This window comes from Mus pahari, chromosome 8 (assembly GCF_900095145.1).
Source record: "Mus pahari chromosome 8, PAHARI_EIJ_v1.1, whole genome shotgun sequence".
In the NCBI taxonomy this organism is placed as follows: Eukaryota; Metazoa; Chordata; class Mammalia; order Rodentia; family Muridae; genus Mus; species Mus pahari.
Window position 1 is genome coordinate 90,301,841 of NC_034597.1, and position 27,278 is coordinate 90,329,118.

General features: G+C 43.1%; 1 protein-coding gene and 1 non-coding gene across 20 annotated transcripts in view; both read left to right on the plus strand.

Annotated features, from left to right (window-relative positions):
- Lmo7 (LIM domain 7) overlaps positions 1-27,278 on the plus strand; it is a 202,100-nt gene that overhangs the window by 92,672 nt on the left and 82,150 nt on the right. For 15 of the 19 annotated variants that reach the window (XM_029541827.1, XM_021203121.2, XM_029541820.1 and 12 more), the window contains exon 4: positions 16,037-16,143. In XM_029541827.1, coding sequence (XP_029397687.1) covers positions 16,037-16,143 — 107 coding nt within the window. Of the gene's footprint in view, positions 1-15,488; positions 15,528-15,650; positions 15,759-16,036; positions 16,144-27,278 lie in introns of those variants that run through there. The other 4 variants (XM_029541831.1, XM_029541833.1, XM_029541837.1 and 1 more) reach the window with 4 other exon arrangements.
- Trnap-ugg lies at positions 5,053-5,124 on the plus strand. The gene has a single exon. It is a non-coding gene; the product is annotated as a tRNA-Pro (tRNA).

Consider the following 27,278-nt stretch of genomic DNA (forward strand, 5'->3'; position numbering starts at 1 on the left):
AGAGAAACCCTGTCTCGAAAAACCAAAAAAAAAAAAAGAAGTCAGAATGTTTAAATTTATGGAAACTTTAAGCAGAATTACTGACAATTTACCTCAAAGGTTTGTACTTGCCCTGTTTATATTTGAAGAAGGAGGTTGAGATGAGGAAACACAGGAAGCAATTAAATTTACAGATGTCAGAACCCTAAGGTGGGACAAGTGTGCTGGGCCTCAGGGTCTGCAATTAATGGTTTGGGGTTGGGTTGACAAGGTGGTTCAGTGGGTAAGGATACTTGCCACCAAGCCTGATGACCTGTGTTCTACCCTGGGGCCCACTTGGTAGTAACTTGTCCTCTGATTTCATATACTGTGGTGTGCATGTGTACACATGTATGGATATGCATATATATACACAGACATTGGCATGCATTCATATACACATGTGAACAAATCAGACATACAGATAGAATTTTAAAAATGCATTATATTCCAGCTTTTGACATTTTTATATTCCAGTGTCTTTACACTTTTTTAGAGCCTTTGGTTCCCCCCTCCCCCTTATTCCTGAATAAGAAGTACAGAATTAGCTCTTTTTAGGGAGCTACTGCTAGGCACTCCTTATAATACCTGTGATTTATGGATCTGAGGAAATCTATCTGTCCTACAAATGTCATCTGCTGCAGTGCCTCACCCACAGACTGCCTCTCTCCTCCATGGAACTGCTTGCTGAGCATTATCTTCTCACCAATGCACTTCCATGGCAGAGAACACCACCGAGGACGTTAGTTAGCTCCAGGGCAAGAAACGGAAGACCCCAGCCATGGTCACCCAGATCCACTGTGATAGGTTTCAGAGACCATCTTAGCCACTGTTCTATACCTGTGGAGAGACATCATCACCAAGACAGCTCTTATGGAAGAAAGCATTTAGTTAGGGGATTGTTTACTGTACTAGAAACTTATTTCGTAATCATCCTGGCAGGAGGCAGACACATGTCCACCTCAGACGGAACTCAGACTCTCGCATATGCAAGCACATACTATTCTCGCCAAGAACAGGTTCAGATCTGGTTCCAAAACCGGAGAGGGAAATTTAGGACATGGTAAAATAGCGAAAGAACTAGAACACTGTGATTTAGGACTCCGCACCTGAATACTCAGGTCTCTATTCTAAATTGTAATCTGAATTGCTTGATGAACATATCTAGAAAGGGTCTCGAATCGAGAGAGCCACTAGACCTGGACCAACCCAATGTAGAGCAAGAAGTTGCACAGCAAGCGTTCCCTGGACACCTCAGGATCACACGATCTTGGGTCAACATGGCCTAAAACACTTGATTCCGCAGCTGTGCCAAGGCTGCAGCTCATCTGCAGCTCTGTCCCTGATTTACAGGTAGTCCTGGCTAGTGCAATGTTAACTTGACACAAGTTTAAGTCCTCTGAAAGGAGGAGACTTCAATTGAGGAAATGCCTCTGTGACATCCATCTGTAAGGCATTTTCTCAGCTAATGATCAATGAGGGAAGGCGCAGAGTATGGTGGGTGGTGTTATCCCCTGGGCTGGTGGTCCTGGATTCTTTAAGAAAGAAGGCTGAACAAAACCACATAAGCAGGTGAGTCAGAAGTACCTCTCCATGGCCGCTGCATCAGCTCCTGTCTCCGGGATCCTTCCCTGTTGAGTTCCTGCCCTGACTTCCTTCAGTGATGCTGCCTTAGAAAGTACTTGAGAAGGTCATTAGCATTTTAGTGCTCTGACTTAGTGCTACTCTTGCTGTGATGAAACACTATGGCCAAAGCAACTTGCGGAAGGAAGTGGTGTGCCTTACACTTCCATACTGTTGTTCATCTTCCAAGAAGTCAGGGAACTCAAACAGGGCAGGAACCTGGAGGCGTGAGCTGAGGCTGCAGAAGGGTGCGGTATAACGGCTTTCTCCCCAAGGCTTGCTTAGCTTGCTTTCTTATAGAGAGCCAGACCACCACCAAGGGCCCTGGGGTAGCCCCACCCACAATCAGCTGGGTCCTCCCTCATCAATCACTAGGAAAACGTCCTACCAGCTTGCCTACAGCTTGATCTTATGCAGGTGTTTTCTCAATCAAGGTTTCCTCTTCACAAAATGTACAACCATGAAGCGTGAAGATGTGGCTAGAGGCGTGTTATGAATTTCTGTGTGAGTTTTAGCGGACTTCTTTCTTCACTCTCTTTCTCATTTCGAGGCAGGGTTTCTCTGTGCAGCCCTGGCTGTCCTGGAACTCACCCTGTAGACCAGGCTAGCCTCGAACTCAGAAATCCTCCTGCCTCTGCCTCCCGAGTGCTGGGATTAAAGGCGTGCGCCACCACGTCCAGCTTCTTTCTCCTTTCTTTACCCTGTTATGCTGTTTTGCATAGTGATATGTCTTTGCCTGATTTCCTGATTCTCATTGGGTATCAGCAACCTCATTTTCTATAGACAGGCTTTCTCTGGTTATAGATTAGTGGATGTGACCATAGTTTGGATATCTCAAGGCTATAGATTCTATCTAGCATTAAGAGTGAAAGTAAAAAGCACAAAGATACATGATCAAGTTTTTTTTTCCTGTTTTCTGTTATTGTAGACTCTATGTGTTAAAAAACAACTGAAAGGTTACATTGTAATAAGTTATAAGTGCTTTGCCAGTGACGATTCCTGAACCTTTGCCCTGCCAATTACTATGACCCTTAAGTTTTCATCAATATTTATAGGAAAATGTCTTATATTTGACTGAATCATGATAATTCAGTTTGTCCAATTTAAATACCGCTTAAAAACAAATTAATAAAATAAAGATTTGCAAAAATGATCTAGATGGGCCCAAATCCAAAAGAACATTTATCAGGAATCAATGCTAACTACATTTTAGTTGGAAAAAAGGTCATGGGAACCCAGAATGATTTTATGTGGTCTATGTGCTTAATTTATATTTTAAGGTTTTATCTACGATGCTGTCAGATTTATAACTTAGATTTTCTTATAGCCATTTTATTTTTGTTCTAAATTTGGCCAGCTGTATTTTACATATCTTCCTGTGAAATGCGAACGAGGGACACCTGCATATTGCTAGAGCATATGATACCAATTGACTGTGCAATTTCAATGGCAACAGAAAAAATATTAAGCCTGTAACATGTGACATTTGGGCTATCCCTCCACTCACTCCTCACTTATTTGCCAGAGGCACCGCATAGTATGTAGTCACATTACAACCTTTTTTTCAAAGCTCTCACTAAGAGCCCACCACCTTACTTTTATGAGGTAAGCATTATTAATGAAACTTTGGCAATAAATTAGCACCTTAAATTCCAGCCTGGTGTTACCATGAAGGAGGGATCCAGCACATGGAACCTATCTTAAAGGAGGTTTAAACATTGCTCTAGTCAAAGTGGTTCTCAGGTGGCTTGTGTTATAAGCCATGAAAACTGGGAACGTTTCACAAGGCCAAGTTAGGATGGGACAGAGGTTGCTAATCTGCTGATTTTAAGTGGTCCAGGTGGACCCAATGCAGTCCCAAGCCTGTGTGTAGAGATAGAGGGTGGGAGGAGAGGCTGATGAACTCAGTCTAAGGCAGCTCTTTGATGAAGGAAGGACAGGAGAGCGAGTGAAGGTGATGGCGGCCACTAGAAGGTGGGAAGGTAAGACAAGTATCTCTTAGGATGCAGGGCTGTAACTAGCAGACATATGGATTTCAGCCCAGTAGGAGAACTTGGATGAGTGCTTCTCAGTCTGTGGGTGGTGAGCCCTTTGGGGACCGAACAGATCATTCACAGGGGTCAGCTAAGCCCACTGGGAAACACAGATATTTATACGATGATTCATAACAGTAGCATGATTACAGCTATGAAATAGCAATGGAAATGATTTTATGGTTGGGGTTACCATAAGCTGAGGAACAGGATTAAGGGGTCACATCCCGAGGAAGGTACAAGGTACTGAATGACAGAACTATAGAACTCAGTGTCCATCTTCCTTACAATGCAGTACTTGATTGCCAGTCCCACAGTATAGTGGATTAATTTGTTGGGACTGGTGACCTTGGGCACCTACTCTTGTTTCGAGTACAGGCAAGGAGACTGTAGTTTTGTTTTGTTTTTTTTTTTTTCCAGGAGAATTTGAGTAAGATAATATTTGTAAAGTGCTTTAGTGTGCTACCAGAGGAAAAGTAAAAGCTCAACTGTAGGAAAAGTAGCCAGTTAAAGGACCAATTAAATAATACAAGAACTGCCATGCAAGCAGAGAACAAAGGACGTTAAAGAGAGAGTTTGACCTCAGGAGAGGCTATGGGGTCTTGGAAGACGGACTGCAGTTCAATTGACTAAGGCTTATGGTAGGAAGGGAGCGGATGCGTTGTGTACCATGTATGTGGGGTTTGGAGCATAGTTTACTAGGACTGAGACTTAAGTAAAGGGAAGTCAGCTCGGAGAAGCACCAAGTCCTGGGGCTGATGCTCTCAGGTGAGGGTGAGTGTGAGGTGGAGATGGAGGTGGGGTAGTGCCTCGCAGAAGGAAGTGCTCACTCCCAGCTGCTTCTCCTGTTGCTAGGCAATTTTACCCCTCAAATTTGCTCCATAAAAGCTCTTTTTCTTTTGCATTGTGATGCTGTGCTTTTTAAAGCAGCAACATGATGTACTTTGGAGCCCAGGATCCTCTTAGCAAGCATTTCAGCATTTTCTTAAAAAAAAAAAAAAGCAGGTGAGTTTTCGTGTGACTTGACTTTTGAAGTAAAGCGTGATTTGAACACTGTGTAAAACTGACCCCTCATTCATGTGTCCATTGGACAAAGCCTGTTCCTGCTGCTGCGTAGGGTGCTATATCCGAGATTAATTAAACATGTGGGCAAACAGCCTTTAGCAGAGCACCTNACCCTTTCCCCTTGGCTTCTGTTGCCCCGCCTTGCCAGTTGTCTGCTCTGCCCTCTCTTGCTGTGGTCGGTTTTGCTCTGCCAACCAGTCTTGGCAAAGCCTCAGTTGCCACAATCTCCTGGTCCCTGTGTGTCTTGGCACTTCCTCTGTCCTCCCATCAGTCCTTAGGCGTGTACTCTTGTGTTACAAGGCTTCACCGTGCTGGCTCGTTGGTCTAGGGGTATGATTCTCGCTTTGGGTGCGAGAGGTCCCGGGTTCAAATCCCGGACGAGCCCAGTGCTAAGTCATTTTGCCGGGCACCAGTGGCACATGTCTTTAATCCCAACACTTGGGAGGCAGAGGCAGGAGAATTTCTGAGTTCAAGGCCAGCCTGGTCTACAGAATGAGTTCCAGGCTAGCCAAGGCTATACAGAGAGACCCTGTCTCAAAAACAAACAAAAAAAACCAAAACAAAACAAAAAACAAAAAAACCCACAAAACTTCACCACTGCTTGTGGCCTCAGCTGTGAGCAGAGACCAAGCTTTCTTCTTTGAGAACCAAGAGGACTCAGGAAGCTAAAGCGCGAGGATCTTAAATTTGAGCCCCGCTTGGGCTCTGTAATAAGATCTTGTCTCAAATGAATCAACAGGAAAGGGACAAGACTGCCTTTTTTGCTCATCAATAAGATGCAAAGCTGGATTTCTGATGACTATCTACATCCAGAGTCCTCATAAATGTGTGTATTTGTGGATAACTGGGTTTACTGTGCTGGTTATTAACTAAGCAGTCTAAGCCATAAGATTTAGGATGATTCTACCTCACTAATTAAAAAGCAAGCATTAGTGGAGCAAGATGCACTTAAGGCTGAGGCAGGAGAATTGACATGAGTTGAAGGTCAGTCTGGGCGAGCTAGTGAATTTGAGGCAAGTGAGACCCTCTCTCAAAACATCTGAAAAAGCACCAGGCCTGAGTAGCTGATCAAATTGTGACTCAGCTACTTCTTGGTGGGATCTGCATACTTGAAATGCAAATTTAGACTGATATTCAGTGGTTTCATAAAAAGAATTTTGATCACTGTCCATATCATGAAAGGAGTCTTGAAGTACTTTCGGGGATGGTATAATATGGACTCCAGCATCTCTAGGGATTTCAGTGCCCAGTGAAGAACACTGAGTTCAATTTGAAAATGCTTTTGTCTAACTACCCTCTCTAGACTGAAGACTGGCAGGGAATACCTCTCTAACACGGGCTGTGCTTGGGAAGGTCTGGGATGAAACCCAGGTTTCCACGTGTGTCTGTCAGGTGACAGTTTTGTGACCTTGCTTTATGAGAAGGAGCTAGGCTGTTTCCCGGATTATCCGTTTCATTTGCGTGGCTCCTCTGTGTTTGCGAGGAACTGACTGGCCACTGGTGACTGCAGAACACCAGTGGATTCAGCTGGATGCTTCTACTTCCATGAGGGCCCCATCTCTGCGTCACTTACTTGTGAGCATCTTGAGACTTTAGTGCTGCATCAAAACAGGAAAGGAATTAGGGTTTCTAAGTCTCTGAGCCTAACCTGGTGCATATCCAGTACTCCTCTGTATGTTAAAAGGTTTGTTTATAATGGAGGAGTTAAAGGACTGAAGGAGCTGAAGCGGTTCGCAACCCCATAGGAAGAACAGTATCAACCAACCAGACCCCCCTCAGAGCTCCCAGGGACTAAACCACCAACCGAAGAGTACACATGGAGGGACTCGAGGCTCTAGCCTCATACATAGCAGAGGATGGCCTTATCTGGTATCAATGAAAAGAGAGGCCTTTGGATCTGTGGAGGCTAGATGTCCCAGTGTAGGGAAATGCCAGGGCGGGGAGGTGGGAGTGGGTGGGTGGGTGGGTGAGCATCATCATAGAAGCAGAGGGAGGGGGGTGGGGTAGGGAGCTTCTGGGGGGGGTATGGAAACCTGGAAAGGGGATACCATTTGAAATGTAAACAAGTAAAATATCCAATAAAAAATGATGAAAATAAAAAGAGACTCATTTACAATAGGCTTGTGCCCCTCCTGCTACTTTAAAGCCAGAAGAGTCCTGTGTTAGCTGGAGTAGGGCTGTCAGGTGGTATCTTGTGGGAGCTTTGGATTAAGCTTCGTAGGTTCTCCTAGCAGAGCCTTAAGCCCAGCTTTCCTCTCAGAATTGCTTAGGATGATGAGCTTAGTCATCTGTGATGCATCCCTTTATTAGTCTATAAAAACTCTTGTTCCAGACAGACATTTCTTGACCTTATCTACTCGGGAAGTATTGACAGGAAGGGCTGAAGGTAATGACTCGTCATTTCCATGTCTAGTTTTCCACTGAGGAATGTGGCTGATGTGATGGGCTCTCTCTGCCCTTCTGAAGTCGGTACACTTAGTAGTTTCCACAGAGGATATTTTTGTTAGTTTTGATCCTTCAAGTAATAATAAGAATGACATAGGATAAGAGCCTAGGTGGTGTAGTATAGTTTAATTAGGCTATAGATATTTGATAATGGATGGTTTGACGTAGACTAGAAAATACATTGAAATACATTTAAGAATGTGTGAACATTGTGTGTGTGTGTGTGTGTGTGTGTGTGTGTGTATGCATGCGTGCACACATAGGGACATGCCTGTACAGGTCAAAGGTGAACCTTGAATGTTCCTCAGGATTCACTCCCCTTTGAAACATTATCAGTTGTATTTATGCCTGTATGATGTATATTTGTTTGTATGTATGTGTCTTAGTCAGGGTTTCTACTCCTGCACAAACATCATGACCAAGAAGCAAGTTGGGGAGGAAAGGGTTTATTCAGTTTACATTTCCACATTGCTGTTCATCACTGAAAGAAGTCAGGACTGGAACTCAAGCAGGGCAGGAAGCAGGAGCTGATGCAGAGGCCATGGAGGGGTGTTCTTTACTGGCTTGCTTCCCCTGGCTTGCTCAGCCTGCTCTCTTATAGAATTCAAGACTACAAGCCCAGAGATGGTCCCACCCACAAGGGGACCTCCCGCCTTGATCACTAACTGAGAAAATGCCTTACAGCTGGATCTCATGGAGGCATTTACCCAACTGTAGCTCCTTTCTCTGTGATAACTGCAGCTGTGTCAAGTTGACACAAAACTAGCCAGTACAGTATGTATGTATGCACATGCCATTGGCATATATGAGGAGGTCAGAGGACAACTTTATGAAGTCAGTTCTCTTTTCGTCCCTCCCTTAAGTGGGTTCCAGGTGTCAAACTCAGGCCAGCAGGCTTGCATGGCAAGGGTTTGTGTCTACTGATGGTCTTACATATCGACCTTGCTTTTAGAGATTGGCCTTCTCATCCGCTTCTCCTCACTGAGCACTAAGCCAGCCCAGCCGTCCAGGCCCAGGTTTTTGTGTGTACAGGCTACACGTGTGTACCACCAAGCCCAGCTGTTTACAGTGGGTTGCTGGGGTCAGACTGTGGTCCTCCTACTTGAATGGCGAGCACTTTATCAACTAAACCCTTTTCCCCAGGCACACAGAATTTAAAAAGAGCATTTCAATTTTAAACACCTTGGCGAGGGCACCTCTTAGAAACAATTTCTCAAGAAGAAGTTCACATAACATTAGTTTCAAAGTTAATCATTTAGTGGTATTTATAGTAACATGTAATCACTGAACATTTCAGGACTTCAAAGCTGAACCTCTTGATCATTAAGTAGTTTCTCCCTGTGTCTTTTTTTCCTCCAGCCCCTGGCAACCATCAGCCTTCATTTTGTCTCTAGAGGCATAGCCATTTTGGATGTTTCATTTAAGTGGCAGCGCATGTGACCTTTGAGAGCTCTCTTTCACTTAGCGTAATGCTTTGGGAGTTTCACCTAACCTGTAGAACGTGTTCGTATATTGTGGCTTTTTTAAATGGGTGAACATCAATCTTGAATGCTGACGTTGCAGCTTGTGCATCCATCGGTCTTTTCGTGGACATGGAACTGTTTTTTATATCTGTGTATTGTGAATGGTGTGACTATTGGTGTGTGTGTGTGTGAACTTGGAAGAGTACGTCTAATTTGGGGGGATAACTCTGAAGGTGAGGGCACAGGAGTGTGGGATTGGGCTGAGGAAGAAAACACAAAAGGAGAGAGTCCTTGTGTAGACTGGTAGCTCACTTAAACAGGTGTGGCTGTTTAACTTAGGCTCCGGACAGTCATCCTGACAATTTCTATCTCTGAAAAAAGAACAAGAAAATGTTCTAAAGGAACAAGAGAACATGTTACTGGTTAAGGACATCTAGAAGGAGAGATCTTAAATACAACAGGCTACACATGTGATACAGTTTGCCTCACCTCTGGCCTAGGATTTGAATGTTTGTCAGCTTCATGTTGTGCTCAGACTTTATCTTCAGGATGTAGAATGAAGACACACCCACATGATTGAGATATAACCGTTTTACACATCGGACAGTAATGGGACCAGTTGTGGCACCATTGATATTTTGGTCTAGCTGGATGTGAGAGCTGTTTCTGGACACTCCCACCCCCCCCCAGTGAACTTCCTAAGGGGTGGGGTGCCGTGGAGGAGGGGCAGTGATCTGGATTTGGGGAATCTTTGCCAGGAGCCAGTTTCTTAGTCAATTATTTACTTCTTTGTCCTTTGGACTCTATGGTCACTAAAGGTACTTCATATCATCGTCAAATTCTTTGAGTGGTTTTCATTCCTCAGGACTGCCATGCATCGTAGCATCCCACACTTCCTTCTGGAAACTTTCTCTCTTCCTCAAGCTTCATAATCCTTTTCATGTTTTCATAACCATTCTCTTCTCTGGGTGCTTGATTTTCTTTCTTGCAATTTTTTTTTTTAAAACTGCCTTTAAATATTGTAGTTAATTGGGAACCCTCCCCTCCCCTCCCCTCCCCTCCCTCCCTCCTCTCCTTCCTCCCACCCTCCTCTCCTCCCTCCCTCCCTCCCTCCTCTCCTTCCTCCCTTCCTTCCTATCTGTCTATTCTGGAAAGTCAATCCCAGACCTTTGTGATGCCATTCAGGTGCTCTCCTGCTGAGACACACCCTAGTGTTTTCTTTCCTTCCTCTTCACTCTCCTATCTTTCCATGGGGGGTGGGGTGTTACTGTGTAGCCCAGCTGAGCTCATGGTCTTGCTCGGCCAGGAAGGCTCATCTGCAGTATGTAGTTTAACTACTGCCAAATGCATGCTGACTCCTTAAACCAACTCCTTAGAAACAAACAAACAAACCCTCCTTTGGAACAGCTCTTTTTATTTCAGAGTTATTTCTATTTTTATGTGTAAAGGTATTTTTTTCATGCATGTATGTTTGTGTACCATGTATGTGCAATGCCCTCAGGAACTTGGACGTAGGCATCAGCTCCCTGGACATAGAGTTTCAGATGGTTATGAACTTTGTGTTGGTTCTGGGAACCAAATCCAGGCCCTTTGAATAAGCAGCCAGGCCTTCTAACCTCTGAGCCATCTCTCCAGCTCTCTTTAAATTATATTTTAAGATCAAATATTTCTCATGGGCTCTGAAATTGATCCATTGCTCTCTGGATATCCTGCCCAGGGCATCTGAAATTCAGTATCTCTATATACTTTTATGCCCCAACTTTGTGATGTTCCGTGTTCCTTATTGTAAGAGTGTCATGATAGCCTGTTTCCAAGGTGATTCTCCCATTCTGACAATTACTCCTGTGTACCGAGGAATTATACCCAGTCAGTGGTCTAGGACAGACTTTTCACTTCGGTAATGAGAATTCCAGAATTTGGAAGTCCAGTCTGGATTTTGCTCTTTGATAATAGCAAAAGCCCAGAGGGGAAAGAAAGGGAAGAACTGAATGAAAAGCACAAGGCACAGGGGCATCACGGGATTGACAGGTATCTAGAATCTTGACTCAGTATACGTTGCTGGAGTTGAGAAATAGTTTTCAGGTCTAGATTAAGTTCAGAGCATTGGCAGGAAAACAAGGTTAATGATGAAGTTGAGGGTGTGGCTATAAAACCCTTTCAGTTCCTAGAAAGATGTAAGGAAGTGCCTATAACCATCCAGTCCAGCAATAGGGTTTCTAAGATGCTGCCGGGCATTGTCCCTCAGTCTTCTTGGAAGCCCGGAGAAGGGGAGGCTTCTGCAGAGGTCCACGGGCCTGGCTTTCTGAGAGAGTGGTGACACTCAGATTCACAGTGGAGATGTCCTTCCTTAGAGGGGACAGGCACTGCCAGCCTCGGCAAAGAGATCCGAATTCCTTAGTCTCCCCCAGTGTCTACAGGCAAGATGGCAAGCAGACTGAGAAAGTTACACTGATGGTCACATAGGCAACTCTGCCAGGAAGAAGGAAGATAATGTTTAAGGTTAAATGAAGAGTCTGGAGGGAAGAGCCACCTAACTGTGAAGTCTTTGGGTCCTAATGGAGAAACTTCCAGCATTTCTAGGGAGAGGTGGTTCCTATGTGCCTTTGGTTTCTTCACACCTGGACCTGGAGTGTGGAGGATGCTTGGGAGTACAGGTGTTCCCCCACTGACTGAAGCCTCCTCCTCCTCCTCCTCCTGTTGTGTTTGCCTTCATTTATCCCCATAGCAACACTGTAAACAGAAGGGAGCTATTTAGATACCATTAAGGTTTATCTTTGTTTGTTTGTTTTTTGAGATGTCACCTTTGGCCCAGAAACTGTCTGCATTACACATATTTAAAGCAGGCTCTCAGGACAAGACAGACTCCTTTTTCATTCACAGGCAGTTGTATTGAGAGGAGCTGTACTCAAAGGATCTAGTCCAGGAGGTACATTAACCCAATCTCTTACTCCCCTGGAGCTGGCTTTGATGATGGTCTAGATTTTGATCTTGACAAGAGATAAGGATTTGGGGGCTATGGTCCAGTGAGATGGCTTGGTAGGTGTGCTGGATCGTCGTCTGTTACTAGATACAAGCTGAAGTTATCCGAAAGGAGGGGCCCTGAATTAAAAAAAAAAGGTCTCTGTAAGATCTGTTTGTAGGCAAGCTTGAATGGCGTTTTCTTAATGATTAATGATGACGGCGGTAGGGCAGCCCACTGTGGGCGGAGCCATCCCTGACTGGTGGTCATGGGTCCAATAAGAAAGCAGGCTGAACAAGCTGTCAGGAGCAAGCCAGTAAACAGCGCACTCCAGAGCCTTGGCTTAAATGGCTGCCTCCAAGTTTCTGCCCTGTTTGAGCTCCTGTCCTGACTTCCTTCAGTGATGGACCAGGCGTATGGATGTATAAGCCAAATCATTTTTTTTTTTTTTTTTCCTCCCTCAACTTGCTTTTGCTCGTGGTATTTCATGATAGCAATAGTAAAACTAAGACAGTGGGTAAGGTGACCTCTCTGGTCTCCTCCACCTGGCATGTTTCCACACTACACACATGCACATCCCCCCTCTCCCCCATAGACACACTAAACAAATAAGTTAATAAACATAATTTGGGAGGACTTGAAAGAGAGTGTGTGTGAATTTATTTTTTATATGAGTGAGGTTTGAGTCACTGGTGTTCAGACAGTGAAATGCTGGAACCAGTATTCCACCGTGGCCGGATGATTCTCGTGCTTTATTTATGTCCTTGTGCGGTCTTCACTGACCAGGGCTGGTCTCTGTAACAGTAGCAGTAGAGCCCCCGTAGAAACGATGGGACAAGACTTTCAGAGGCGGGACACGTGGCTTCCGCTTTGCTCTCTCTCAGATCACTGGCTGTGTCAGCTAAGTTCTCTGGAAGCATCTGTTTCCCCTGATTTGCCAACCACATGAGTGAGTTACCTCGGGGAACAGCCACCACACCAGGCCAAGCTTTGCATAACTGCAGCCTGAGCTGACGTCCCAGTTACAGCTCTCTAGGAAGGGTCCTCCACCTCAGAGCCACCTAGTCAAGGCGGTCCCCACATTCTAGACTCTCCAGAATTGCTGTCTTCTGTCTGTCTGAGGCAGCTGTTTCAGGAGCTTCTTTATTACAGTTTGGCATGAGCAACAGGTTCTGCAGTGAGCCAGTACCAACCGGAGAACTTTGTAGAACCTTGTGGCATTTTCATCCTAGTTTCTTAGTGAGCACCACTATTACTAATGATTAGTTGGGGGTATGGTGGGGGGAGTATGAAAATCTCAATCCTTCTACTTTTTCTGTAGTGTTTGCCTTTCTTTCATCTCCATAGAGACATTGTAAATGAGAAGGGGCGACCTGGGTAGCCCATTAGAGTTTATTATTATTGAAATTGTTGTTGTTATTTTGGTTTAGTTTTTGAAAGTTACCTTTGGCCCTGAATGTGTAGGGGGTCAACGTGTGTTTAAAGCACACTCTTTGTGATAGGATGTCTTTTGTTGAGCTATAGGGTATTTGTATGAGGAACCAGCGGGCTTGGACACTCCTCTCCTTGCAGACAGAATTGCCTGTCCTTTGTAATGCCTTGCAGATCTATATGCACTCACTACATGGATAAAGAAAATGGGGCCAGAAAGCATAACTAATCTCTCTAAAGCTAGTCCTGGCTCCCAGGCCAATTAGATGAGGTAGATTTCCATTTATGCTTTTGTTGTTGTTGTTGTTAATGTTATTGTTTTACTTTTCTCTTTCTTTCTTTCTTTCTTTCTTTCTTTCTTTCTTTCTTTCTTTCTTTCTTTCTTTCTTTCTTTCTTTCTTTCTTTCTTTCTTTCTGGAGTAGTTTCTAGTGAAAATGACTCTACCCAGTAAAGGCTAAAAGCCTTCTTTTTATTATGCTGAGCTGGGTGTGGCTGCTAGATACTGGAACAGACATGAAATTTTTATTTTATAATTTTGTCTATCCCCTGAGGCAATGCTCCACTTGGATCCTTTGAAATGGCAGGAAATAAATTACCAGTGGGCTCCAGTCCAGGATGCATGATGGAGGTTCCAATTCTGATTGGAGCAGACCTCACTTCCAGTGCGTAGGCCATGTGTGAGTTTATATAGGACGCTTGTCTGCTTTAAAACCTAGAACCACTAAGCCTTGAAAACAGCATTCTGCTTTGCGGCTGATAAAAAGGGTTTTACTCAAGCCTAAGATGTAATCACATCACTTGTGTTCTTTCCTTGAATTTTGTTCTCCATGGAGTAGAGTCACTTTCGATTTGAAGTGGTTTCTCTCTAAATACTTAGATGGGCTTTGAGGCATGTGTGGTTTCTCTCTTATCAACCTGAACATTTCGTTCACAAGGTAAGTGCTATTATGCTTTTGTAAAATATGTGGGGTGTGTTTACTCTTAGTTTCTTAAGATTATTCTATGTTTGATTTTGTTTTAGTATCTACCTATCTATCATCTATCTATCATCTATCTATCTACTGATTGATTGATCGATCTGCCTATCTCTGTTCCAGGCACCCTGCTTGAGGATTTGTGTGTTTTCTAGGCAAGCATCCTTCCACTGCACTGTATTCACAGCTGATAATTTTATATAAATGTAAGCATTCAGAGCCAAATTAGGCAGATATAAAGATGCTTAATAATTTATTTTTCATTTTCCCTCCCCCAAATATGAGATTTGCTTCCTGTTGGATATGGAATATTGGCCTAATGAGATATTTTTGTTGTCTGCTCATCTGAGAGTAGGTATTCAAATTGTTAGTTTGTGTTTTCAAATAATTACAGATAACATAGCATTCAGAAATTGTAAACTTACTAGTCAAGATACCACTGTGTTCCTACTGGAATTTTGCCAATAGGTTATCACCTTGTGTGTGTGTATAAGTGTGTATGTGTATGGAGGTCAGGGGTCAATTTTGGGTGTCTTCGTCAGTCTCTCTCCATTGTATGTAGTACCCTCACGTCTTGGACATCATGTCAATTTAAAATTAAATGATTTTGTTTAGGCTGCTCAACTTTTTACTTAGAAATTTCTGTAAGCTTTGGGGCCAACTTATTTTAAATGAAGCAAACATTTCAGTTCCTGGCCAGTAAGTTCACGCTGTCTTTGTCTGAGAGCATCCTGGAACATCCTTCCTCTTCCACAAACTGTTGTTGTGGACTTCTAGTGTCCCTCAGCAGTCAGGGTTGCTTTTCTCCGGGCACACTTTTTCCTGCACTTTCCTCAAGTCCCCTCAGACTCTGAGGAACTTAAGTCTCTTCCTCTCATTCTTTCGGATATCCCTCTTACTGAGCCTAACACCCCAACCTTGCTGCCTGCACATAGAAAGTACTGGCAGGTAGTCTTGGACCTCGGGGAGGGAGGTGGGGTGTGGCTCCAGGGAGGCCCATACCACAGAGCCGGTGTTGCCAGCCAACCTAAGTGGACAAGCGTGTACCAGCATGCAAGCAAGACATTCCCCTACCCACAACTCCCAGCAAAGCAAAAGCAGAGAGTCCACACGGACTCACCAGGAACTCGGCCACATAAAATACTTTTCCTTTTTCAAGAACTGTTAAGGGGCGATGCCAAAGCTAATCCTGGTAACCAAATGTGTGTGGTTGCAATGCAGCGCCCTGAAAATAGAACGCATCGTGGTCCTGCACAGCAGGCATAGCACAGTGGCACGCACTGGTTTGTAAGTGGAGGACTGGAGCTTTGAAACTAGATAGGAGGTCAAGCTTGGAGGTGGGGGGTAGGTTTTCAGTTTTTTTGGAGGCAGCTCTTCAGACAGGTGCAGGGAATGAGTAATATGCCACTCCCCAATGGTCCGGCTCAGCCAATAAGCACCAGGCTTCTCCTTGGTCGTATAGCATGGTCTCTGCGCCTGTCACGAGCTGGATCAGCAACCAAACCCAGATTCCAGGTGTGGTATTCCACAGCCGTTCTGTAATTTGTAATCATAGAAACAGAATGTTCCTCCTCTTATTTCCTCCCTGCCAACAGTTTCTGGGTGGGTGAATGTCAGTAGCTGGAGTTATTTTTAAAGAGGTGAAGCTTGTCGTGCGAAGCTGGGAAGAGGGCGTTTGTTTGCAGAGCAGAGCTGACATCAAAGTGTAGATTGCTGCTCACTGGCTAGGCGCTTGTCCTATAACAGGTAATGTTTAACGTGCCAGTCACAAAGATCACAGGAACAGTGTATGCTCGGGCATAAGATAGCACCACCTTTTTATGCTCTGGAAGACGGGAAGGCTATACGTGCTCTCGGACTTTTTTTTTTTTCTCTTTCGAATAGACTTATGCGGCTGTTCTTGCCACTGCCTCTTTGGCTGACTATAATTGGACTTTGAAGTTGCGAACTCGTATCATAAAAATTGGTAACCTTTGTCTGAGAGCAAGCTCGGCTAAGCAATCACTTTCCAATTCTTTTCACAGGATAACATAAACGTTTTTTTGAGAGCTTGTGAACAGATTGGATTGAAAGAAGCTCAGCTTTTTCATCCGGGGGATCTACAGGACTTATCAAACCGAGTCACCGTCAAGTAAGTCTCTCTGGTTTGTTTTACATGTACAATAATTGTACCGTATCTAAATGTTTATATATATATATATATATATATATATATATATATATATGTGTGTGTGTGTGTGTATATGTATATATATATATATATATATATATATGTTGAAGGCTTGCAGCTTAAGTGAAAATTGTTGCTGAGAATTTTTGTGCTTATGGAACTATCTTTCCTCTCTCTGTCTTTCTTGTGTCTCATTCCAAAATAGACTCTTTTTAAAAATTGTCTTGAGGATTGGCTGAGCGTGTGAAGCCTTCTGTAAGTGACACGGTGTCAGGATCTTGTTGTAAATCTGTACACTCACCAGAGTGGCGGTTTATATTTTAATGTTTTCCAGCCTGGTCATGCTTGGTTGCTAGTGGTAACGCTGTTTATTTTAATTATGAAGTGAACTTAGAGGCTATTACCGCAATAGAAGAGTAAAAAGGGTCGGTTGAAAGTAGCTTTTAGGTAGTTGGACATGGAAAATGACAGGGACAACTGGTGCAAGCCTCCTTGGTCATATCTGGCAGGGCTGTCTTGCCTAGGGCTAACAACCTTGTCAGTGGTTGCTTTTAGAATAATGAACCCTTCCCACTGTCATAGTAGTTTGGGCAAGAAGGTAAAAGTGGAGACAAACTCACACCCATGGGCATTATGTTGGAGTTTAGGTGGACAGTAGTGTGTGTCCATGTGTGTGGTTTCAGGAAAGTTCTTTTAAGCTGTTATGAGGTTTTTTTTACCCCCTTCCACCAGTCTAATCTGCACCCAGGAAATCAGTAATAAAATTATGTTGCTAGGTAAATGTGACATAGACGTTATATAATTTTGAAATAATGCTTACCCTCTTATCTGGCCTCTTGAACCTAATTGACATGTTTCTAAGTGAGGAAACTCACTCTGTTCTACTTGTAGAAATAGCGAAAATGGCAAACTTTGTGCTTTAGACAAAGATTTGTGTACTTTCTGTCCCCATAGTGTGGCTTCAGTCATTATTAAAATCAATCAGGAAATCCTAAACAGGGCCACTGTCTCATGGAGACAAATAATGCTACAGATAATTTTTAATAGACTCCCCCGTCTCCTAACAGTCTAATCTAAAAACCTCAGGCAGCACTAGTTGCTTTAAAATCTCACAGTAAGTATTTCAAATGAACAACCTGTCCCACCTTTTCTGTGGGGTATTTTCCCAACTCCACAGCGATGATATCTGACTGGAAGAGTCATCTGTCCACATTTCTGGTGAATTTGAAAGTACCAATCTGAAGTCTTGTTGCTGAAAATACTTACTTTCACTATACTCAAGGTCCTTATAACATCCATTGAAAATGAGAAACTATTTGTTTAATTTTTTTTTTCCTGCTTAGTACATCTCTTCCTAGGATTTATCTGGGCAAAGAAACTTCAGCCTTTGAAATAGTCTTTCCCTGAAACTAGCGATATGTATTAAGTCTGAGCGTGTTCTCTGCAGTCATATTGCTTTGAACTACTTGAGGAGGCTTACGGACTGGGTGGAACATGTTTGTTTGGCCCCTGATTTCAAGAGTGTTGCATACAGCGCTTGCCTGGAACTGCTTTCAGGAGTGGTTGGGTCTAAAGTGTTGACAAGAAATCAGTATATGGGCTCAGCCTTCAGTGAAATTAAATTACTGACAAAGTGAAACCGGGATTTGTGCGGAGCCTGCAGAACAACTTGTTTGAGTGGAAACCACAAGCTTGTCACGGCAAGGTGTGCCTCGCTTGGTCAGGGTGAGAGAGCCGCGCTCAGTCTGCTTGAGGACACTCCATGCTTGAACCTTGCTGGGCCTTAAAGTGCGAGTTCTGGGTCTACCCCAGTGTAAGGCTCAGTGCCTCTCAGACAAGGTTGAAGATCACTGGCAAATGACTTCCCTGGTGCTTTGAGAAAGCGCCTTTCGTTACAATGAACAGGCTTAACGGAAGACAAATGATTGCTTAGTAAAGAGAAGTTTTAGTTTGGATTGTTACATAATATACAGACTCGTGTAGTTCAACTCTTGACCTATCATCATGGTAAATTAAAGGACTTGATATCGATTAGATCGGTGGTTCTTTTGTGGAGGTATTTTTTCATCCCTGGGGATGTTTGGCAATGTGTGGAGACATTTTTCATTGTCATAGTTGGTGTGGGGTGCCTATCCAGTGGGTTAGAGTGACACTAAGTGCCCTGTAGCCCACAGGACAGACTCAACAGGGGAGGATTTTTTTCTATTCCAGGTGTTCATAATACAGGGGTTTAGAAATTCCCAATGTAGACATAGAAGACCCTCTTTGCCAGCAAAAATGCTATGAGGAAATGAAAGACTGTGGCCGGACAGGCTTATGACACAGCTATGATGTCACAGCACACTTGCTGTCATCAAATAATTTCATTTCTGTGTTAGTTCAGTATGCTTATTTCGGTGGCAAGGCTTCTTGTGAATTGTCTGAGAGTGTTTGTGTGTGTAGTAGTTCGAGATTGTTTGACTCAACTACAAACATTTGATTTGGCAGAAATATAGCAAGCGATGTGATTATTCGAAGTGCGGTGCTGTTACTGAACCGCTCAGGCTATCATCTCACGGCGCGCAGACGTAGGCTGGCCTTGCTGCATCTGCAAAGCAGCCATGGTATACCAAGAGAAAGCAGTAGCAGTTGGTATGCTTTGTGTGGGGAACAGGAGGTGTTTAGTCTGTGGGTGGAGGACGCATGTACAGTGGCTACAGGGAGTGAGGGAGAATTGAAGCATGCTCAATGAGGAGCAGTGAGGACAAAAGCTGTTCAAGAGCTGCTGTCTCTGAGTGGTTGGACGAACCCAGAGCCTAGGACATTGCTATTCAGCAGGGTGTGCCTTAAAATTGAATTTGCAATGCATTCCCACCAACGAAATGGATTGAGAGCATTCCCCGTGCTTCTGTAACTGCATGCACTCATAGACGATCAAGTTTCCTCATGGGCTTCCCTTTGCTGGGAGTTTGAATGTTTTCACAATGCATTTGAAAGATTCTACTCATTTTTGTATTGTGTATTATTCACAAGTCAGTAGGATCCATTTATGTATATTTTTCTCCCCAAAGGGTTAATAAACTTAGGTTTTGATCTCCATAAGTGGCTGATGATGGTTAACCCAGTATGTAGCCATGACACTTTCCCTCTGTCTTTATAACCATATAACCATTTTTCGAGTTACCACATGGAACTGAACATACATAATCCATGGGGAATGAACGATGAGGCACCCCTGACCCAGTGCCCACAGAGGCATGCCACAGAACACAGGGAGAACCCCAAAACAGCTGTGAAGGGCTTTGTGATGGTATCAAGTCAGAAAGAGGGGTACAGAGTGACTGATTATGTTAGAAATTAACTCATCGGAGGAGTCCTAGAATCCTGTCTTACAGGGCTCTGAGTTGATGGTAGGTCAGGCTCAACATTAAAACTTTGCATGTTTAACAACTTTGGATTTAAAAAGTAAAGCTCATATTTAAAGCATGGCTTAAAACAATTTCTTCTTTCTGTGTGTGTGCGTGTGTGTGGTGTTTGCTTATGTTGTATAGGTGTGTTTACCCATACTTGCAGAGGTACTGGTATCTTCTGTCAGCTTCTACTTGAGTCTTTGAGACAGGGTCTCTTACTGTCCTGAAACTTGCCAAGTTGGCTAGTCCGGATGACCAATGAGAGCCCAGCATCTCCTGCTTTCCGTTGCCCAGGGCTGGGGTTCCAGGTGTAGGGCCCTGTGCCTGGCTTTTATGTGCACACTGGCGATTCTAACTCCGTTCCTTAGGCTTTGCCCAGGAAATACTTTACTGACTAGTGAGCCATCTCCTTGAGATACTCAAAACAATTTCTATCAAACATTCTAAGTTGCAGAGTTGAACAGACTGTAAACATGTTTGTTCCCCCCCCCCCACACCCCCTCAGCACTGCAGTCTGGAATTTAACACTTCTTCAGATGCATTCTGTTCATAATTACAGAATGGCAGTGCTTTTGAACACAATATTTCAGTAACAAAATCATCTTCTAGTATGGATTTAGTGCTGCTTTTATTAAGGTCAGTAATACTTTAAAGTGTAACTTTAAATAGTGCTGTTTTCTGGTTTTTCTTCTATATTACCCAGGGTATAGATAATCAAGATTTTTATTTCCTGGCCTTAAACACTTGCTAGTTGCCAAAGGAAAAGTCATTGAAGGTGAAATTAGTATTAATATCTAACTGTCACGAAACTTACAGGAAGCTCAAAGTGACAGTCCAGGTGTTCAGATCTATGGCTTCAGAGACCAGCTCAATTTTTGTCACCACACTGTGAAGTCATTAAGGCTCCCAGATGGCACTCTGGACAAACAGTCTGTCAAACGGTGGCTGGCTGTGTTTGACGGTATATGTATGTATTTGTAGTTTTTTTCAGGTAGGTAAAAATAATATGAATACTTTTTTATACTAAGATGATTATGTCTTACATGTTTATAAATGTTTGTATGTGTGCCTCTGTGAATATATGCCGTGTGTGTGTGTGTGTGTGGGTGCTCTCATGAGCCAGAAGAGGGTGTTGGGTCCTCTGGAGCTGGCGTTACAGACAGCTGGTTGTGGGCACCTTGGCATGAATGCTGGGTGCTCAATCAGGGAGCCATCTCTCCAGCCACCATTAATGTTTGTCCTAATTTTAAGCCTGGTTTTAGATTATCATTATTAATTTTTATAAGTTTATCATTTAAATGAATATTTTGCCATCTCCATTTTTATTTATCTATCTAAAGCAAGCTTAGCGCTATCCAAACTTGGATCTGTCCCCAGAGCATGGCAATTTCCACCTGTCACTGTGTGTTACTATTTTCAGTGCTCGCCTTCCCGTCAACTCTAGACAAGCAGGCAGAAAGGAAGTTCTCTGTGCTCTGTACATGGTAAATCCTTGCTCTCTTCTTCAGGGGACAACAACTTACTGAGAGGGGGACAGTAAGTCACCTGAGATGTCCGTGGTCCTGGTGTAGGCCAGCAGGTGAAGCTGGTGAATGGGTGTCACTTGCACATCAAAGAGCCCACACCTTTGCTTGGGGAATACGGGACAGGTGATGTTAAGTCCTAGCAGAATGGAGCTTTAATTTGTCCCTGATTTTCGCTATTTCATGTTCTTAATCTCTTTCTCAGAATCAAAAGCGCACGGTAGTCAGCTCTTCCTTCCTTCTCTCTCTCTACTTCAGATCTCAGACCATGCCCCTGGGCCTGACGCTGCTTGGTCAGTTGGCTAATATTTCACACTCTGGTCTGGCCAGGGTCTTCATCGTCACAGGCAACCTCACCTATATTCATGCTTCAAAGAGTCTCACTCCATGGCTGGTCTGATTAGCAGTTGACACCAGGCAGGCCATGGGAGTTTGACAGGTCATTGTTACCCCCCTATCAGATAGCAACTGTTCTATGACAAGGCTCGAAGAGACAGGTACTTTGCTGAAAGACATTCATCTGTCTTTCAAATCATTGTCTGTAGGGCCCTTGTGCTCAATGAATCTCGCCCTAAAAATTACATGCTTAGGCACATCTGTAGTCTCCCCGGCTGTTTGTTTAGATGTATTTTATGCGAATGAGCATTTTGCTCACATGTGTGTCTGTGAAGCACATGTGTCCGGTGCCTGTGGAGGTCAGGGGAGGTACTGGGTCCCCTGAAACTGGAATTATAGATAAGTTGTGAACTTATCGTGTGAGTGCTGGCAGCTGAACCCAGGTTATCTGCAAGGGCAACAAGTGCGGAGCCATCTCTCCGGTTCCTCCTCACTGGTGTGAGCTACCAGCATTAAGTGTTGTTTCTCTCAGTTTCTTACTATGTTCTGGCCTGCTTTAAGTGATCATCACTGTGAGGGCAAACATATGTATGCCTGAGCTTATCTCCAAGTAAAAAGGACACATTATTGAGGAAGAGGAAATTTTGTTTTAGAGAGGCAGTTTACTTACTTATCATATAAAAACATTGATACAGAATTTTCTGACAGGTACCTACAATCCATAAATAAGATGGGGTTTGCTTGACCATTTGACAGAAAGTCCTACAAATTCATGGTTGAAGGTACTGTGTAGATAAATCCACTGGAGGTTGCGAATGTCAGTTCAGTGCGTAGAGTTCTTGTTGAGCATGTACAAAATTCTAGGTTCAGATTCCCGTCAGCTGGGTATGGTGATGTATGCCTATAATCCTGGGGAGGTGAAGACCAGAGATGTGTCTTCAGCTACACAATGAGAAGAAGACTAGCCTGGGCTACAGGAGATCCTGTTCTCCTGACACCCAACAAAGAGTAGATAAACTCACCAGGTTCTTTGATTTTAAAAAAAATGTGCTATTTTTTTTTTTTTTTAAATCAAGGAACTCTTCTAACTGGAGGGGACACAGATTTTCTATATGGGACCTCTATGTTCTTATTCATTTATGTGAAAACTTTCCCCAAATCACAAAACTATTTAAAAACAAGGAACATATATTACTCCTTTTATCTTTTAGTACCCAGTGGAAATGTTAATATGAAAATTGGATTCTAATTATAATCACATCCTGGGTACTTCAAGATCACACTGCAAAGCTGGGGGAAGCTGATTTTTCCATTGTCCAGTTTTCCTTTATTCCCATCAGATGCAAAGCTGCTCCAGCAAAGCAGTTGCTGAACTTCTGGTTTCAGTCACCTTTGACTTATTATGGTAGGATAGTGATACGGTATATTACAACACATTCTGAAACTGCGCAGCATCCAAAAGAGGCGAGCTTATCACTCACTCGCCAGGAGGAAGCAAAGCAGAGGGGGGACCTTTGAACCATGAGTCTTTCAACGCAGTTGGTGGAAGGTTTAGTAACTCCTTCTATCGCTGTATGAAGGATACATATTTATATCTGGTGTGTAGATAATTACGTGTTTACATTTGTGTATTCACATGAGCTATTAGAAACATGGCCTTTCTATGAGCTTATAGTATGATTATGTACTGTTCTCTGTGTGGTGAAATCCGAAATGCACATTTAAGATTTTCAGGCTGGAAAAATACAGTGGGCATGTAGGGTGTGAAAAAAATTTCTGTAAACCTTAAGGGCAAGGAATAGTTTTGAAAGGACGCGCCCCTGGTGGAGGTCATTTCTTATGGTAAGTGACAAATGCTACTTTAATAAGACATTTTGCCCACATTTACAGTAAGCCTCCTTCTCAAAGCTGGTAGCATACTGGTAAACTACCTGTCTGGGTTTGCCTACCAGTTCGTAGCATTAAAGATAAGGGTGCCCTCCCTCTATAGCCATGTTGACTGTGACACAATTAAACGCCATCTGGAGACTGAATACTTAGGAAATCGACCGTTCCCTAGTGGGTTGTTTGAACTGTCTCCACGAAACCTCTGGGTGAGTTTTGGTTACTTTTTTTCTGGGATCCAACAATAAAATTCAAGTGAAGGAGGGTCACTTGCTGTGACCAAAGCATCTTCGATGATTTTTGGTGTCTCCTGAGTTGGGCTAACTCTTGTTTGTTGTGGTAAATATTTAATCTCAGTCAGGGGTTTCTACCTGGCCTTAGATCATTCAGTTCCCAGATAAAAGACATACAACTTTTATATTTATAATAATCGTTAGGCAGCACTATAACTGTGGGGATGGCTACCCTCTAAGCTATTAGTTTCTACTTCCCTATCAATAACCCTGAGATATGACTTGTCATATTGTGCAGCTCTTAACTCCAATTGGCTAGCCCTCATGGCCATGTTTTTATGACTCACCTACCCTATGGCATCTTCTCCTCTCTCTCCTCTGTGGTCCACCTCAGACCCCAAGCCTGGGAACCCAAACTCTGCCTACCTCTCTCTCTTCTGTCCAGCTGTAGGCATCTTTACTCAATCAACAGTTTTAAATTAAGGAGCATGGTTACATAGCATCACTTGGTGCATGTGAGGATTCCCTCATCCCTGGGGACAACCAGGGTCAATATTTAGTATTATATCCACAGCAGCAGACCAAACCTCAACACTTGTATTTTTGGTGGTCTCAGCCAGGTCACTTTTGCTCCATGTGATGGATTAGCTTACCATTGTGACAAATGGTAATTTTTTGCTCTCTCTCTATCATGCTGTATGCTAAATTCTAGAACTAGATCACTAAAAATGACAGCAGTAATTGCTGTTTGCCTGAAATGTAGAAGGTACAAAGGCTTGGATTGGCATGCTGCTTCCAAGAGTGTTGGGCTGCTTAAAGGAAATCAGCGGGCATGTGTATGGCACCCAGCTTTTAGCAAGTGCCCAGTAAATACTAAAGTGTTATTGTGAACATTTGCATAATCTAGTTACTTTTTTTGATCCTGTGAAAATACATGTGCCTTTGAAGGAGAAAGTCAGCTCTGGCTATTTAAATTGTGATTATCAATTATGGGTCTTTATTTTTCTGAATTTAGGCAATCTGGGACTCACTGTTTCTACTGGGGATAGATACTTGACTAGATGGAGTTTAAAAAATATTTTTATTTAATTTGTGTATAGGTATAGATATATGCATATGAGTGTGGGTGCGTACAGAAGCCAGAGGTGTTGGGTGCTCCTGGTTGCATTTCCAGGTGTCTGTGAGCCATCCCATGTGGGTGCTGAGAACTGGGTGCTGATAACATCCCAAGAGCAGGGCATAGTTTCTCCAGCCCCTTTAAATAATCACATTAGTAAAAAGTTTATGGTCAGTCAACTTGATGTAATCACTAGAGTGAAAGGTCTGCTGTCGTTTCTGTCCCATTGCATGTGGGACCAAGCGGTTGTATTAGTCAGCTTTTTAAAAATTCAGGTTTCCACTGTATTTCCTGAAAATGTCAAGATTTTAATTTGCATAGATTTCCCCATTTTAAGAAAGAGCAAACCAGAAATACTTCCACAAATTCAGATGATGCCATTGCAGCACATTCAAATATTGCCTTCTCTCCTTCCCATTTTCATGAAGTGTCATTTCGGACGCAGAGAGGTGATCTACACAGATGAGATCAGAAGATATTATCAGAAAGGATGCTGGAGGGCTTATGTTCTCTCCCTTCTTGGAGTAGCTGTTCATGATCTTGACTAAGCTCAAGAGTGCATTTCAAGGCAGTTGTCCACTGAGAAAAGACTTAACTGCTCCTCTGGGCTGGGCCACTTTGTCCCATCAAAGTGTAGAAAGCCTTGATTATATGACCGGATGTGCATTTACTCATAGACATCAATAATTTAAAGGTAGGGTTAAAGGGTGACCAAGTGTGGAGGCTTCTCCTTCACTTACAATGAGAAAGTTAAAAAAACAAAGTGAAACATAGGAACTGTGGTTTTTCTATTGATTTTTTTTTAAAAAAAGATTTATTTATTTATTTTTATGTATATGAGTATACTGTAGCTGTATAGATGGTTGGGAGCCCTCATGTAGTTGCCGGGAATTGAATTTAGGACCTCTGCTCGACTCCAGTCGGTCCTGCTCGCTCCGGCCCAAAGATTTATTTATTTTTTATAAATAAGTACACTGTAGCTGTTTTCAGATGCACCAGAAGAAAGTGTTAGATCTCATTATGGATGGTTATGAGCCACCATGTGGTTGCTGAGATTTGAACTCGGGACCTTTGGAAGAGCAGTCAGTGCTCTTAACTGTTGAGCCATCTCTCCAGCTTTATTGATATTTTAAAAATATGCATTATAAACTGTTAGTTTTTTTTCTGTTTTAAAAGTACTTGGCTACCAAGTAATAAATAGACTAGACAAAACAGTTGTTTATTGCTTATCATTTGTTTGCTTCTGGAGAGTTTAGGTTAATGAAACAGTAAGAGTTCAGGGAAAATTTCCTGGTGTAATTTCTGGCATTCTGGGTGACATTTGGTGGCTGAAGGCTTCATCCTTCACCTATCAGACACAAATACCTTTTTGTGCCTCTCCTAAAGTGGGTGGAAGACTTATAAGCATCGAGCAAACATGCACAGTACCCACCTCATGCAAACAGTGCCAGCGCCACTGGAGAGACTTTCAATACAAAGGGAAAAGGCCACCTGTCATACAAATGTCATACAAATGTCATACAAATGTGTCACGCACTAATCTTCTCAAATGTGATTGGTATGATTTTTGTCATGTTATCATCTGAAAAACATATGAAAGACATACTTTGAAGGAGCACAGCTAAGATTAGCCGGCTTTTCCTAAGCTTTGAAGGAAAGGAGGGTTTAGTGAGTTTGAGAGAAGCACCTGCTTTGAATTAAGCCCTGTTTGCATTAACCCAGCTTCAATTGTTTACCTAGAGTTTGCTCTGTGCGCTCAGAACAGTTTGGAGGAGATATCCCTGAAAAAAATATCAAGTACCAGGGTTTCTGCTGTTTGATTTCATTGCAACAATATCTATAGCTGCCAGCCCCAAATGCTTCTGCTTTCTATTTTTTTCTCCTCAGTTTACTGAGATGTGGAAATTCTCTAAGGACTGGTGTTCAGTGTGCCTGTTCCTGGGCTTCTTTTGCTTCATCTTGGAGAGGAAAATTCTAAAAAAGTGTACTGACTTATAAAACGCCACCACTAGCTAATACCACAAATTTCTGTGATGTTGAAGATTGGTGAATTTACTTTTTCAAAGAGGCACAGTCTGTGTCTGGGAGAAGACAATGTCTTAGTCTGTGGTCTGTTGTTGTTAGGAGGCACCATGACTATGACAAGTCCTATCAATGGAAGCGGTTATTGAGTCTGGCTTACAGGTTCAGAGGTTTAGTCCGTTATCAGCATGGAGGGCAGAGTGGCAGACACAGTGCTGGAGAAGGAGCTGAGAGTTCTACATCCAGATCTGCAGGCAGCAGCAAGAGAGCCACTGGGCTTGGTTTAGGCTTTTGAAAACCTTAAAGCCTACCTCCAGTGAATTTCTTCCCCTCCAGCCTCCACACCTCCTAATTCTTTCAAATAGTGCCATTCTCTGATGACCAAGCACTCAAATCTATGAATTTATAGGGACCATTCTCATTCAAACCACCACAGGCAGTATGAGTAACATTATTATTGGCTGTAGGTAGGTGTAGCATGCGACATCCCAGATTACTGAGAAGTAAATATAATGTCTCCACGAAGAAAGGTGGAGAATCATAACTACTTTATTGAAGACTCTGACACCATGGCTTAAGCTGTAGGTAGACC